At 38.4% G+C, this 16,494-nt stretch overlaps 1 protein-coding gene across 1 annotated transcript; it reads right to left on the reverse strand.

Annotated features, from left to right (window-relative positions):
* Window positions 1–1,399: 1,399 nt before the first annotated feature.
* On the reverse strand, window positions 1,400–16,153 carry LOC122062567 (histidine kinase 4-like). The gene is made up of 12 exons (XM_042626191.1): window positions 15,369–16,153; window positions 14,189–14,737; window positions 13,878–14,111; window positions 13,603–13,772; window positions 9,247–9,465; window positions 8,962–9,148; window positions 8,821–8,872; window positions 8,351–8,580; window positions 7,981–8,079; window positions 6,993–7,711; window positions 6,130–6,633; window positions 1,400–2,101 (listed from the first exon to the last, which is right to left on the reverse strand). Exons 2-12 carry the CDS (start codon window positions 14,510–14,512, stop codon window positions 1,834–1,836), a joined length of 3,006 nt encoding a protein of 1,001 aa, XP_042482125.1. The 5' UTR covers window positions 14,513–14,737; window positions 15,369–16,153; the 3' UTR covers window positions 1,400–1,833.
* Between the last annotated feature and the right edge of the window lie 341 nt (window positions 16,154–16,494).

Raw genomic sequence — 16,494 nt, forward strand, 5'->3', positions numbered from 1 at the left:
GTTAACAATCTCGATTGAACTATTAGGTATGCTACATATGAAATGATTAATCACTTCTTTTTCTTGAACTTTGGTTTCGTCTTGGCAAGTTATTTTTCTTGAATTATTCACTAGCCTTGAACTATAAATCCTCGACTTCTTACGATTTGTCCTTGTCCGGGATCTTCTCCTTAATCTCTACTCAGATAGTAGTCTAATCCAATATCCAATCCTTCCTTTCATGTTTCATATTGATTTTGAAATCATTCCAAGATACAGGCAATCTCTCTAAAGAGAACCAACCACAATGAGAATTATAGTGGAAGACCTTGTCTTATTTTGCTTATTTGGCCACCATGATTTGAAACCAGTCAATTTAGGTAAATATATTGTTGTCATCTTTCATTTTTATAAAGTAGCCAATATAGAGTCGGCAAAATCTTAGATGTGCGGATACTTTGTAGCGAGCAGGTCCAAGGGTTGGGAGCACCCTAGGCTGCATGTCTAATGGCTCTCAACCCTTGGATCTGCGCTACACAGCCTATTGCACTATAGAGGACCCCAATCCTAATCATAGGGAGTTCAAACGCTACAAAGGTCATTGGATGATGAGTTTAAGATCCAATTTTTGTATTGATAATGTGCTCGTATCCATGATCCCCTTTTGGCATTTAGAGCAGGATCATTGCTCTCAACAGGTATGATTCAATCAGTGCAAAAGAATTGAAAAAACTGATCCATATCAAACTTATAAGAAAGAGCTAGCTTTGAAACAATCAAAACCTTTAATACTTGCATGCGCAACTCGAAACTTTGAAAATGTTAGGAAAGATGGTGGGTTTAAGTCCTGCTATCAATCACTCTCCTCCTTAAGACCGTAGGCACTCTTATGGTGCAACAAGGGTCTGAGTCGTGCCACATGAATTGTTGGATAGAGTCCGAATTTTGTGGGTTTAAGCCTTACACGAGTCTAAATAATTGAAACTTGACATGTGAACAGAGGACCTTGGGATCTACCCACCCACAAAATTCTAACTCTATCCAACAATTCATGTGGCAAAGATAGTCACGTGTACCAGGAATTTGTTAGTAGAACAATACTTTTCCAAAGATAAAAAATTACTCAGATTAATAGACTTTGCATTTGAATTGCTGGGAGATTGCAGATAAGGGGAGAGGGTCCTTGAAAAAAAAAAAAAAAAAACCTCTAATGAGGAAGTTGTAGGCTTTGAGGCACCTAAAGCTATCCAATATGTAACTCCATTACTATAAGTCTCCTGGCCCATGATGATTATACCTCTAGCTTTTCACAAGAAAAGGAGGAGTTTCATTAAAAAAAAAAATAAAGAACAATTGTTATCACAGAAGGGGAGAGAGGCATAAAAAATTCAAGGTTTGGCTAGGTAGCCACTCAAAAGAATGAGAAAGAACTCAGATTTCATGAGTATCAAATATACAACAATAGGGAACACAGGAAACCCCACAGCACCTACACGTCCCCTTTCCAAACACCCAAAACAGGCAACTTGGCCCTCTCACCTACTAGAGATCTATACATACAAAGGGGATGGAGGTGCAACTGTAGTATACAGATACCCGAGACAGTAGTAATCAAGTTAAAGTTGAGTTGGTTCTAAGTAAATTACCATGTCCCTTGTACAACACCGGCGAAAGAATTCTCCGCATATCTCCTCTCCTCAGAGAACAACCTTCATACATAATCGAACGACACCAGTCAGCAATGCCAAAGAAACTAGCCATGTTCCAGCACAATTTTGAGGCAGGCTGTCTAACTTGGTTTCACAGTCCCAGTGTTAATTTTGGAACTCCTGGCTCGTGGTAAAGGGAATCTTGTTAGGTGTCTGCAATGGATTTGGATTCAAAGAACTTCGACACCGCCTGATAGAGATTTTCCTCCTCAAAGGGCTTCGAGACATAACCATCCATCCCACATTTCAAGCATTCCTCGTATGTGGCATGAATCACATCAGCTGTCATGGCCAATATAGGCATATGCAACTCTCTCTTTGTTGTTGAATCTTCAATGCAGGATCCTCCTCCACTTGTTATCTGCTCATTCGATTTTCTCTCCATAAGCCTGATTAAGCGAGTTGCCTCGAACCTGCAGTTACAGAAATTAATTTTTCTTTCAAATATATTACCATTTCATACTGTGAGAATGCCTTCTTAAACTGATAATTCTTGAAATTTCATGCATAAATCTATACTATAGATATTAATATGCCAGAGGATTGCAGAACAATATGGCACAACATCATGGACAAGAGAAAAATCCCTTCACAATAATTCAGACTTACAAATTGAAAACTACTCAGGCATGGCTGGAATTGCAATCACAGTGGTGTCTGCAAATACCTTACATTCAATAGCGTTATATTTTAGCACCACGATTTATAACATCATCTTTAATTAATAAATTTCAAATTAAAATTATCCGAATAGTCCAAACAATAACAGGGTAAGCATCCATTACAACATAAAGTGAATTCTCTCCACCCCCTCCCAGAACTGCACAAGTGATCTAATCAGAAAGCATTTGAAAATTCCGATGAAAAGATAAACATACGATATTTGGAAACAGCATGATAGACTAGTTTGGATTCCACACAAACTGAATGCATAAAATAGTGGCAAGCAAGAGAATTGCAGATAAGTCAATATGAGCAAAAGACTGATGACGGTGAAAATTTGTATGGTCAGCATATGGTGGACAAAGAAAGATTAAATAAGTAAATCCAGAGGACAGTTCTGCCACGTTTTCAGAAATTAAATCCACAAAACAATCAAACTTACTTGCGCATCATGAACAAATGTCAATACATAGTGGGGTTCTAAAGTTTCCATACTCCTAAATAATGGTTTGTTCCAACTAAAGAACCTCCGCAACAAACAACCAAGCCTTAAAATTTTTCTTAAGACCATAATTAGCAGTTTGGCAAATGTCAATATTTCAGTGGAAAGTAGTTTGGATATAATTTACTAGTGGCCAAAGATTTGAGGAAGATGTGTAAAACAAATAAATTGTGCCACTGCAAGAAGTTTTCTGGGTATTTCTAGCTAATAATGTGTCATTAATTATTCTAAAAAATGGGGCAACAAAATGACCAAATTAATTTTTATGCAACTAATTTATAATTATATTAATTCGACATACATTCTTGGCACACAAAAGAAAAACATGTCTAATAAAATATATTGAAAACTACATTCTGAAATATGTTTAATCCAATGTAAAATAATTACTTTTAATATAACATATTTCTCAAAACTAATACACTTTTCAATTTGCCCATTCTTTTGAAATTTCCATTAAAAGAATACACAAGTTTTATATTCTAAATAAAAGCACTGCTGTAATTTACTTACTATCTAATCATTTCATGTGCTTGATTCAGGCTGAAAGGACCCATCCATTCCCATCCAACTATCCCACATAGCAAGAAAAGGGTTCCTACATACGGTATGTCAAAACCCTTTCCTAGACACCTTTGGAACTTTGTTGGCAGTTAAAGTCAGTGGACAAATAAATGTTGTTATCTAGTCATTGTTAAATTTCAGCCTCATCAAACCTTTTCTCCACGAGTCAGAATTGTCCGAAAAAATCAGTTCTCTTTCAGACTTCTTTGAAAAACGGGTCCTGATAAAACAATGAGAATAGCCCTATAAATGGTGAGCCACCAAATCTGACATGTAGGGAGTCCCCATCTATCCAATTATCACAACAGCAAATCACTGTGTCCACATGGCAGAAAGAATGGCTGACATGTAGGCATGACCTGGCATTTCCAAACAGCCAGGAAATGGATAAAATATGATATCCTAGTTGCCTAGTTAAAGAGGAATAGCATGCAAGCCTAATGCATAAGAAAGAATAAAGAATGATCATGGTTTCTCCTGCTTGAAGAAATAACTAACACAAAGACATGTAATTGTTTGGCAGCTATTGCTTGAAAATGGTGAAAGCTTTTTCTATGGTATAGTTAAGTGGGTAATTGCAGAAAAATGTAACAGAGTAATTTAATTCCAGTTATTATCAATGGGTTTTACTGCTTTCTGTCAGGCAATGACAATAGGTATGGTTCAATCACTTACATTTTTTTTCAAGTTGGTTTTCTCATTATGAATTGAAGAAGAAAAGAACAAGAAAAAAACAAGTAATAAAGGGCAAAGCAAATGTTCTTGGGAGAAGCATCATGTTCATCCCCATCAAGTTTAGCAACAGTGCCAAGCAATAGGCTTAGAATCAACACCGTGTATCTAAAGCTCCTGGATTTAAACTCCACCAAAATTTTCTGACACAAATGTACTGTTTCAGGCCTAGAACTCTTTTACAATTGGCCAGCTCAGCAGCTACAAGATCCACAACATCCTCATTGCTTGGAGCTTAAATGTTGAGGGGGAAAACAGTGTCAAGAGATAGGATTAGTAGCACCACTTTAAATATCAGCCTGACTGGACCGGATAATTGTACTAGGTTTCAACTGACAGCAGACTCATTTTCAGTTGAGTCTGGACATATACCCCCAGACCTAAAAATAAAACCAAACTGGACAGTTATGATGGATTTCTGCAAGACACCAAAAACCACCAAATCTGGTTTTAACTTTTCTATTTCATTTCTCCGAATTTTAATTATATCTTATGTGATTTTCCTAACTGCAGATGATCAGGACAAAACCAGATTGAACTGGAACCGAACATCTTTTCAGTTCAATGCCTGTTCCGGCTTTAAAAACTATGGACAAAACCATAATTAACAGGTCCTTTTTTGGAGCTTTGGATCAGAACTCACTGTTCTCCAAGTGCTCCAGAACAGCTTCTCAATGCTCATGAGAATATCTTCTCTTGAGGTCAAGCAGATTGAATCAGTTCAGATCTCAGCCCTGCAACAGCATTGTAGCTTGTTGCAAGAGTTCAAGATCCTGACCGCACGGTCCGCACCTGTGCTGACACTGCCAGATAATTCAAGCTCATATATGACACCTCCACCACTATTTGTTTGGTAACACTGACCCAGTCCCAAGATACTCCCTTGATTGTCTCAATGTTGTGACAGGCACCTTAGTGCTGCCACAGGACCTCCTTGAAACTCTGGCAGGGCTGCATGTCAATGCTTTTCAAAACCAAGCTTCTCTACTAAGCCACTTTCTACTGCTTTCTGATTTTAAGCCCACCAACTTCTCCAGCGTGTTATGGCTTGGCCCAGACTTAAACCAAGCAAATCAAGTTACTCCAGCTCTCAAGAACCCAAGAAGGGGTCTACACTCTGTTATGCCAACATGGTCAGCATCAAGAGGCAGATCAAGGGTGGCAAGGCACCATCTTTGGATGGTCCGATATGGATTACACAGTACTGAGTGTGGCCCTGGCTATAATGTTGCACTTCACAAGGATGAATGTGATGTTGCCACCGGAGAACATACAACCAGGGAGGACAAATGCCTCACTTTTTATATATTTCGGCAAGTATTGTTCATTCTCTATTTCCAGGTTACATTTTTAATTATCCAAGTTCACTCTAAAAGGTTTTCCCAAAATAAAGCAAAGGGAAGGGGGTGGGTACAACCTAGCAGAAGCAGCCATGGTCTTAAATTTCAACTGAGACAACTCAGTCTCGACATGGTCCGTGACGATCCCAAGTCAAAACTGGCTTCAACACAGCTCCTTGGGATTTTGCCAAAAACTGCAAAAATCACTTTATTTTTTCCCACTTTTTGCATTCTTCTACTCGGTCAATCCCTATACAACTTGGATTTTCATGATTAGAGGTTGGAGGTAATCGTTTTTTCCCCCCAATAAGGTAGTGTACAGCAGCATTCGGCGTACACTAGCAAAATTGTATCCAAACCACAATTACCATTTTGTCATTTAGGGTGATTTTTTCGTAAAACTAATTCATGGAATAGGTGCAAAATAGTAAAAGTAGGCAGGAAAAAAAAAACATATTCAATTGGCCCAAAAAAAAATCCCAGGTTTTGGTCGAAACCCGAAAACCAGAAACTTGGAAGCAGCAATAGTAAGACACTTCAAGCACTAAAGTGCAACAAAAATTGATAGCTGTGAAAGAGGTGAATCACGGATCATTTGCATTTCAAAATCAATCTCAAGATTTCTTTAAGAAATACATACCCATCCATTTCAGGCATCTGAATGTCCATGAAGCAAGCATCAAATTTGTGTGGCAATTTAAGCAGGTTAACTGCAGCTTTTCCACTTTCAGCACACTCCACCTTAGCCCCAAACTTCTCAAGTGCACCAGCAGCAACTCTGCGATTTACCCTATTGTCATCAACCACTAATATATTCTTCCCTTGTAGCAATTTACGAAGAAAAGCAGATTCCTTGCGCATTTCTTTTCCTTGTTGTTTCTTGTCACCCATCCCCAGCACCTGCTGAAGGCATGCTGCTAGCATACTTGCTCTCAAAGGTTTCATGATGACAGTATCAGAAAAACCCATAGCCTTTGCTTTCTCAAATTCAGGAAGGCTAATAGATGTGGCGAGAAGCATCATCTTAGGAAAATCGACCATGCGCCCATTCTGTTTAGAGTCCATTAAACATACTGGGAAGCCATCGGCACCAGAAATCCAGGAATCCTTTTCAACCAGAATCATATCCAGTTGCTTTCCATCTCTGATATGTAGAAAGTTGTTGAACTCAGCAAATGAGCTTAAAATTAAATTCAATAAAGCAAATGTAATAATTATATCCAGAACAACAAATGCAGTGGAAAGAGAGAGCAATTAAATTGTTAACTTGTTTATGTAAAGTTTGAGAAGCATGGTCCTAGTGGGTTAGACTGCTAAATGATATTCAATTTTTTGGAGTAGCCAAGGTATTCTCGCATATGTGCATGAAACCATGTCTACTCTGATAAAAATAAAAGGTGGTAAGCCAGAGGTTAAATGTTGGTACAGATCATCTAGTTCAAAATTTCAAAAATCACCATATGAAATAGACTCCCACCAGAGTCGGCAAGAATCAAAGCTTACCCTGATCTTAAATGACCATTTGATTCAGGTATTGCACCAACAGCCATCTTGATACTACTAGAAACTTCTACCAGGATACCTAGTCTCTCAAGATGGTACTTTGTCACAGCTGCTCTGACAGGTTTTCCATCAACTATAATTGCTTTCATCCCTTTGAACCTAGTAGGCAGTGTCTCAGAAAGAGATACTTGCAGATCATTACTCGCATTCTTCTCACATCTTCTCAGGACAGCACTGAATACAAATGTGCTTCCTATGTGAGGCCGGCTGATAAAGTTTATCTTCCCACCCATCAGCTCAACTAAACACTTACTGATGCTCAAACCGATTCCAGTTCCTCCATAGTTCCGGGAAGTCGAACTGTCTGCTTGCATAAAAGGCATGAAAACCCGACCTTGGGCATATAGCGGTATCCCAATCCCTGTATCCTCAACAGATACAACCAAAGTCACATTCTGAGTAGCATCATCAGTGGCCATCCATTTAGCTGACGGATCAAGGCTGAACTCCTCATCTCCAGTTAGAAGCTTAAGAGTTTCCCAGCTGTTCCGGCCATCAGCTGATTCACAACCACTCAAGGTATTGAACTGGTTACCACATGCAATAAATTCCACTTCATCTGATCCCCTCTTAGACCATGCTTCGGATTTTGAATCCATTACCGATTTCATATGTTCGGCTAGATGTACTTGTACAAATATGTGCCCCCTCTCAGTAAACTGTCAAAACAGAAGTGCATGTATACATAAATAAATTGATGATAAATTAGCTTACTGGCCCTAGCTTATGTAGGTGCATTGACAACACAGGCATGGTAATTACTTAAAAGGTTGAGAACCTTCTTAATAAAAAAAAATGCAGTTTATAGCCTGAAAGTACCAGTACCAAGACCTTGAATTTCTCCCTCTCCATCACAGTTATGAAAAGAAATACATAATGTAAATAACAGAAGTTGTTAAGTGTCCCAGCAACGTAATACATGACTTACTTTAACAGAATTGCCCACTAGATTTGTAATTATCTGACGGATTCTCCCTGGGTCACCGATAAGAATTTCAGGAACTTTATCAGAGACGAGCACGGCAAGCTTCACTTCCCCAAAATTGATAATGTGTCACAAAAAACGGAAGGTCAGAGAACATTAAATGCATAGAAAAGAGGATACAGGCCATGGATATCAACACACTATACTTCCAACATGGAAAAGAAACATGCCGAACAATCAGGTCACCCAGGTAAAATGCAAAATGCAAACTGAAATAAGCAGTTTCAAGGCCCCCTAAGCTAAAGTAAACTGATCTTTACAGGCCAAGACACTAAAAGATGTTTATGATCATTGCAGCATGAGATGAGCTAACCTCAATACCCTTGCGCCTAGTCTTCTCAGAAAACAAGGAGATAACTTCATCTAGTATGGATCGAAGGTTGAAGGGTATAGCCTCTAACTCCAACTTGCCAGCTTCAATTTTCGCTCGATCAAGCACTTCATTTATCAGTGTTATCAGTGCCTTCCCACATAATTGAGCAGTTTGAGCATATTCTTTCTGGGATGAATCTAGATTTGTATCTAGAAGGAGACCAAGCATTCCTGCAATCAAAAGAACAATAATTACCTTCCTGGTTAAGAGATTGAAAATGTCCAATCCAAAAACATAGGCAATAACCTTGCCCACCTAGACACAGGCAGCTTTTACTGAAGGAACATTCTACTTGTTTGCTGAACTAAATCAAACAATGAAAGACTAGATTCTACTTCAATGGACCTTTTTATCTAGGAGTCAATTTCTACAAGTACTGATACACTTTTAACTGAGGAACTTCAACATACCAAGGACACCATTCATGGGCGTTCTGATCTCATGAGAAACAGTAGCCAGAAACTGCATTTAGAATGTAAGCAGGACTCAGATCAAGACGAATAAATGAGATTCAGGGATCAAAAAATGTTTTGGATGGTTTCAGATGGGACCTGAGATTTGGCGACATCCGCAGCTTCTGCTTGGGCTTTCAGTTTTTCCATTTCATGGAAGTCATCCTCAACTTTCACAATACGCATACCTGCACCATAGAAGATATATCCTAACAATACAAGGATCACAAAGATAAACAATGCAGTCGCAATAGCTGTCCATGAAGGGGGGCGCTTCTGCTGGTATCTGTTTGAGATAAAAAGTTGATTAAGTATTGAAAGCACTACAGTCATAACCATTCGACATGATTTTTGTAGTAGAGATCAGTGACTGGATGCACTTACCTACATCTCATCAAGTGCTTCCTAAATGGATCTCCAAAATCAAGCATGCTGATATGCAAGAGGGACATGTCACCGACAGGATGTTGAGGTCCATACATGATCAGGGGATCAGAAGAGTTAGTTACATCATATACATTCACCACAATTGCTTCGTTTCCAGCAAGTTGCCCAAGCAAATTCTCCACAAGTGATTCAACATCAAAAGATCCACCAAGGTATCTGTCATTATTGGCACATCAGTCTCCACAAATATGAGCTAGAAATTTTACATGAACTTAAAAGAGAGAGAGAGAGAGAGAGAGAGAGTAACCAGTGGAAGGGTAGTGCACTCATATTTGTGCTTTAAATTTCTATACTAAAACTATCAAATAAAAAGAGCGATCCAGTGCATGAGGCTCCTGCTACTGCAGGGTTTGGGAGGGGCAAGTGTAGCAGCCTTACCCCCTGCTTCCAAGTTTTGAACATGTGACCAACATGTTGCAATAGTGCAACTTAACCGTTGTGCCACAGGCTTACCCCTTGGTGAAAGAACTATCAAATAAACATTGCAAATCTTAAAATCAGTTATCTGGGGCCCATGGTTTTAAGTATCGGTGCGTATCGTGCCGTATCGGTAGGCATCGGCACGATACATACCGATACGATACATGAAAATTTTAAAACCCTTATGTATCGATACGTATCCTACGATACGCACCGATACACACCGATACGTACCGATACGGTCATAAAATGGCTAAAATAGGTAATTTTTTAGAAAAACACAATTTTTTGAGGTGTTTTTGTTCCAAAATTGCTGCCAACCATTTTTCTCTCTAACTAAAGTGGAAATCAAGGTTGGGAACAAGGATTTTACATTTATGGGAGTCCCATGGTTTTAAGTATCTCCGATACTGATACGATACCCTCCGATACATATCTTAAATTTAGCCAACCGATACGATACACATCGATACGATACATAAAATTTTTAAAATCCTTTCGTATAGATATATATCCTACAATACATACCGATATGCATCAATACACCACCAATACACATCGATACGATACGATATGCCTCGATACGACTATGAAAATTATAAAATTGAGGTAAAATATACGTTTCGGTATGTATTGGTACGTATCGGTGAGTATCGATATGTATCGATTGGTACGTATCGGTGAGTATCAATATCTATCAGTACGTATCGGTGAGTATCGATACATATCGGTGAGTATCGATATATATCGGTACGTACCGGTGAGTATCAGTGAGTATCGATACGTATCGGTGAGTATCGGTCATATAATGGCCAAGATGGGTAATTTTTCAGAAAACACACGATTTTTTGAAGGGTTTTTGTTCCAAAGTTGCTGTCAGCCATATTTCTCTCTAACTAAAGTGGAAATCAAGGTTGGGAACAAGGATTTTATATTTATGGGACAACTACAAACCTTGAATTCTTAGTACGATACCCTCAATTTAGTGTTTATGCATAATACATGTTATCAATAGCTTTTTTTAACAAATTCTTTATGCAAAAGTGTTTAAGAAAATGTTTCCTATCCATTTATGTGTGTATCTTTAGCGTATCTTAGTGTATCTCCGATACGATACGATACTCTCCGATACGTATCTTAATTTTGGACGACCGATACGGCGACCGATACCGATACTTTAATCCTTGTATGGGACAATTACAAACCTTGGATTCTTAGTGCGATACTCTCAATTTACTGTTTATGCATAATACATGTTATATATAACTTTTTTTAACTATTTTTTTATACAAAAGTGTATAAAAAAGTGTTTCCTATCCATTTATGTGCGTATCTTTAGCGTATCTTAGCGTATCTCCGATACGATACGATACCCTCCGATACGTATCTTAATTTTGGCCGATCGATACGTCGACCGATACCGATAATTTAATCCTTGCTGGGGCCACTTGTGAAACTAGCTGAATGCAAGCTTTAAAACTCAGGTTCATTATCATACTGAAATCATATGTTCCAAAATTTGCCCTAATTTACATTTGTACAGGGCTCATCAGAATTTCATCAAATTTCAGAAATGTCAGCAATTTCAAACAATTGCGCAAACTCAAAATAAACCCAATCATCAAAATTTCATCAAACTTAAAACCATAAAACATTATCTGGCTATTTGGAACTGAACTCTTGACACAAGAAAGACAACCACACTGGCCACACTTCTCTCAAGATCATCAATACTTGTAATACCATAATCCCTTGGTGAAATAGACTACATGAAAAGGTTAACAGGAACAAAAAACAACTAATAATCCTACCGAAGAATCGCAATCATAGAAATGGTCCTTATCTATGATTTACAGGACATGACTCGATATGGATTTTTCAGCATATAAGATACAAGATTTGAAACAGAAAAATAATCCTCTTTATTTACTCCTAAATGTGTGTCTGGAGATAAGTTCTAAAGTCTATATAGGTAACAAAATAACTTCTCTTTGATGAATTCAATAATAACTTGTAAAATTCGCAAGGGTGAGCACTTTCTATCACTTATAATGTGGTCTTTATCTGATAGACAAGACTAGACATATAACCCTGTAAGGTAATGATAACTTTCTTCTTCTTCAGTACCTATGTTGCTACTGCTGTTGTTGTTTTTAATCAGTCAATGAATGATGTATTGAGATGCTCCATCTTTGGCTTCGAACCATGCTGTGCATGTATAGATATTCTCATTTTGTGGCTTACTGTCTGACACCCCATAAATGTGTCAGTGCTTTTGTATGACTAGCCCCAACTAAGGAGATGGAGGGTTGATGCAACAAGTTGACAACAGAAAAATAAGATTGACATAGCTGATGCCAAAGTTGGTGATGTGGCTTAGTTGAGTCATGTTATGTTTAACACCACCTCACCAACCATCCATGTTTAAAATTGGCCTAGTTTCCATTTGCAGACAATGATTGGTTTCAATACTTATAGCAATTTCAACATCATGCTTTGCACATATCATAGAATTTGAGGCCTTAAGTTCAACTAAGAAATTTCAAATCATACAATATCACAGCCTGAGTTGAAAATATGGTAATATTTGAAGGACCGAGTTTTCCTATGGGAATCCATTTACCGCGGGGTTTGAGACACATGCCGGGGGGTACCGGGAAGGTATTTTGGGAAGCTACTAAAACCCTACAGGGTTTGTGAACCCTAGGATGATGGATGAACCGTCCATCATGGGTTTAGGAAATTTTTCCATACTTGAATGTCATAAATGAGAATTAATTTCAATAGTTGCATATATTTTCATTCGACAGCACAGATGAGATAAAAACGTATTTGTTTCCACTTAAATCCAGAAACATATGTCAACATAATGAATGTATCCATCATTCACACCTTGACTTGTCATGTAAAAATAACAGTACTTGTTCTTTGTTTCTGAATGCCATTCAATCACTGTTAGTAGATAATAATCGGTGAAATGCATTTCAAGATTTAGTACAAAGTTCCAGTTACAATTGGCATATACAAAATACCTTCAATAAGGCTATTTTGTTTTGCCGTTAACTATATTAAGGGATTTTTTAAAAATCAAAACAATTGTACAAGGATTGTAAAGGAGGAAAAATGTGTTACTGAAATTCAATATAAAAAAGTTGAAAAACAACATCCATTTCAAAATCATGATGTTGTCTTCCCAAAATACAGATGATATCTTGATCATTGGTACCCATGGGGGGCTCCACCCCCATCATATGGCCGGATTCTTTCTCAGTCAATCATGTTCAATCGTGATTATTGTTCATATACCACCCCCCCCCAAAAAAAAAAAAAAAAAAGTTTACCTGCACAAACACTTAATGGCAGCAATGCTGAGAAGAATTCAAAGGATAATACCCCCAGAAAAATAGACATAACATCGTATCTATGGGTTAGCTAAGATCAAAGATTCCAGGAACATAACATCAACAAAGGGAACCCAATCCTCCCCATAATCGGAACAGAACTGAAAATATTTAGGAGATTTACCCATCGAGAGTGGACTGTTTCTCATCACACCCTCACTTGAATACATGGTCTGCCACTTTTCATCCCCGATGAATTCCCCAGGCTAAGTTGCCTAACCAAACAACCACATGCATAGGGTTTTCAGATTCATCTGAGACAACCTCCGGTGACCTTGACACAGTACAATGTCATCCCAGCTCTTACTTTCTATCTTCAGTTAGTAACCTTTCCCACTAGCTCATGGAACTCCATCCCGAACTCTTGTATCAGTTAGTTTACAACCACAATTTTAAAGCAGACATCAAAAGTTCAAGAAGAACTTCGCAATAAACAAATACTTGACCAAGAATGGTAAGCTTAAAGGCTTACCCAGCGGTTGCTGTGATGCGTTCTTCAACCGTTGCATCACAAGGGACATTGGTACGGTAAACAGGGAATGTCAAGACAACACCCAGATGATGAGACCCAAGCAACCTAAAAGGGCTTGTAAGAACAGCTTTCCCTGTTGCTCTAGCCCTCAATATGTTTTCCCGGTCCTCCTGTATCATTAATAAGAAGTAAAACAAGTTGATCAGTTAACCATTCTTCAGAATACCAAACAGAACATGAATAAAAAAAAAAAAAATTGGTAGAACAAAATCTACCTCCCCAGACATCATATCAATGGATTCAAGGTAGGAAATAGTCTCCTGTGCAAATATGACTGGGCCATATTCCTCTCGTATTGGCGATGGCTCCCTCTCCATTGTCTTAATCGTCCAGCCCTGCTGTTTCTCAAATTTCTCCCTCTCAGCATGCAAAACTCTTTGTGCATAAGCTACCCCATTCAATAATGGCCGCTCAAAAGCTGTACCACCAGTATATCCAGCAAAGGTATCCTGCATTTAGAACCATAACCCAGATTAGGAATGGAAAGACAAAAGTAACTGATGAGAAAGAAGAAGACGAAGAAGACCTTATCAATGGCAGAAGGGTCCTTGTAGTAATGGAAGGTGGAGACAAGAATTGCAAGAGCATGGACATGATTTACGCTAACATTGAATTGGTCTTGTAGCATCCTCGCCCGCTGATCACACATGGTCACCAGAACCTCTTCCCATCTCGCCAACGCGTAAAGGTCCAAATAATAGTAGAAAGCACAGCAGAGAATACCTACAACACATACCCACAAGAGGAGAAGCTTCGGAAGCCAAGTACTGTGCGCCTGAATCCAGTCCTTCGGCTTCTGCTCACTCAACTTTACTGCCACCATATGGTGGCTCTGATCCTTTAGACCCATCAACAGAAGAAAAAAATGCACTACTTCAGCTTCTGCTTCCTGTCCTGTTTTTCTTCCACTTCTGCTTCGTCGTCCACTTTTTTTTCTCCTCCCCACTTCATCTCTGAGCTAAAAGAGCCTAATAACCCCACACCACGCCAGCCCAAAAAGAAGAGAAAAACCAAAAGCTTTCTTCAGGAGAGCTCCAGTGTCAGAAAAGACTATTTTACAATATGTCTTTTTTCTCTGCAGTAGAAAGAAAAGAGTATTGCTGAAATTAGCCTCGTTGTTTTGTGTGCTTCAAGCATGGAAGATAAAGTAGAAATCAGAGCTCATGGCAATAATAATAATAAGCCCTATAGATTTGAAGTTTTGAACTCCACTCTGCTACATCATCTCTCTCTCTCTCTGTTTTCTCCATTTTGTTAGAGAGCTAGAGAGAGAAGGAAGAGAACTTTTACAGAACAAGCATGACTGAATTCTTCTCTCAAAAGAAGGAAAGTTTCAAATCCCAAAGACGAAATTACATATGGAGGGTTCTCTTCCCTTCTCCCTCTCTCAGAATTTCTTTGATTTCTGGGTTTTAACGAATTAAAAAAACCCAGAAAACCAATCATGTCCTCTTCTAGCGTGGGGTTTAGTTGAGGCATCCGGACAAAGAAGGGCACGTTCACTGTCTCTCTTCAATTTTTAAAAACACAAGTACAAAATAGAAATTGACCCAGATCGATTTGTTTAAGCTCGAATACCAGCTAAGCACAGAGAAAGAGATAGAAAGAGAAGAACAGAGTGAGTTAGAGAAGAGAGAGAAAGAGAAAGGAGGTGTACGTGGGTCTGGGTGATTGTGTTGTGTGGTTCGTTCTATGTACATATATACCTGTTTTGAGGTGCATTGTGTAGTTGTTCGTCTGTATCACGCAAAATCTTGATCGGACCCTCTATTCTAATGGAGATCTTAGCTTTTTATAACACTTTTTCAAAGCAACTGAATCGAATTTCTGGATATCTGCAGATACGCTTCTGTCTCCATAAACCATAAACAACTCTCCTCTCTCTCCTCCCCTTCTACCCTTTTCTATATTCTAATCTTCCCTTATCTTCTCTTCTCCACACAAATATTCTATTTCATTATCACACTCTCTCTGTTCCTGCTCTTTACCCTTTTCTTTTCCCCTCTAAATTCTTATTCTTCTTTTTTTTCCCCTCAACCTCTCTCCTTTCTTTACTTTTCTTCTCCTGCTTTTCTCGATTTTTCAACCAGAACTCAAGCTTTGGATTTCCTTTCTAAAATCCAATTCAATCCCACTCTCCCAAAAGTGAAAAGAAGAACAAAATCCCCCTCCTTCCCTTTTCAGCTACTCTCTGCTTTCTTTCTCAACTTCTTCCGTTTCTTCCTTCACTCTCTTAAATCTTGCAGCTTCCACTCAGGAACCCAATCAAACCTCAAAACCAAGAACCCTTTATAGAACTTTATAGAACTGTAAATCCACAATTGAACAAATTAACTCTGATAATCTTAATTATCAGGAGATTAAGACAAAGATACCATTAAAGAGATGCAGAAAGCTGTCTATTCTCTCTCTAATGGACTCTGTTTTAATGGGTAGAGTAAGAAATAGGGAAGATGGGTGTTTTGACTTACAGTGGCAGCAGTGATTCGTTCTGGGTCTATCGCAGAATCGCACAAAATTAATGCTTTTTTTAGAAAGAAAATTAAAGAATTCGCTATCAAAGATCTCCTGGAAAAGGACTTCCGACAGGACGCAGATCTCATTCTCATATTACTAAAAACCCCCTATTTGTTATCTAAAATTGCACACATACCCTTTTTTCTTTATTTTATTTTGAAAAAAGAGCTGATTCCGATTTGGCATATCTCAAGTCTCGGACCCAACAACTCCCAATTGATGGACAATCACTATCATCTGTGGTCCCCATTATCTGCTCTCATATGGTTCAAGCACTGTCAACCGTCAGATTGGACTAAAGTGCAATAATGGGTC

Source organism: Macadamia integrifolia, unplaced genomic scaffold, assembly GCF_013358625.1.
Source record: "Macadamia integrifolia cultivar HAES 741 unplaced genomic scaffold, SCU_Mint_v3 scaffold1073, whole genome shotgun sequence".
In the NCBI taxonomy this organism is placed as follows: domain Eukaryota; kingdom Viridiplantae; phylum Streptophyta; class Magnoliopsida; order Proteales; family Proteaceae; genus Macadamia; species Macadamia integrifolia.

What these genes read in the sequence shown, in the direction of transcription:
- LOC122062567 (XM_042626191.1), bottom strand. Translation starts at nt 14,512, where the DNA reads ATGGGTCTAAAGGATCAGAGCCACCATATGGTGGCAGTAAAGTTGAGT. An exon ending in CGCATCACAGCAACCGCTGG is followed by an intron (nt 9,466 to 13,602) that starts GTAAGCCTTTAA and finishes CAATAATGACAG; the next exon opens with ATACCTTGGTGGATCTTTTG. An exon ending in GCCCATGAATGGTGTCCTTG is followed by an intron (nt 8,581 to 8,820) that starts GTATGTTGAAGT and finishes TTTTGATTGCAG; the next exon opens with GAATGCTTGGTCTCCTTCTA.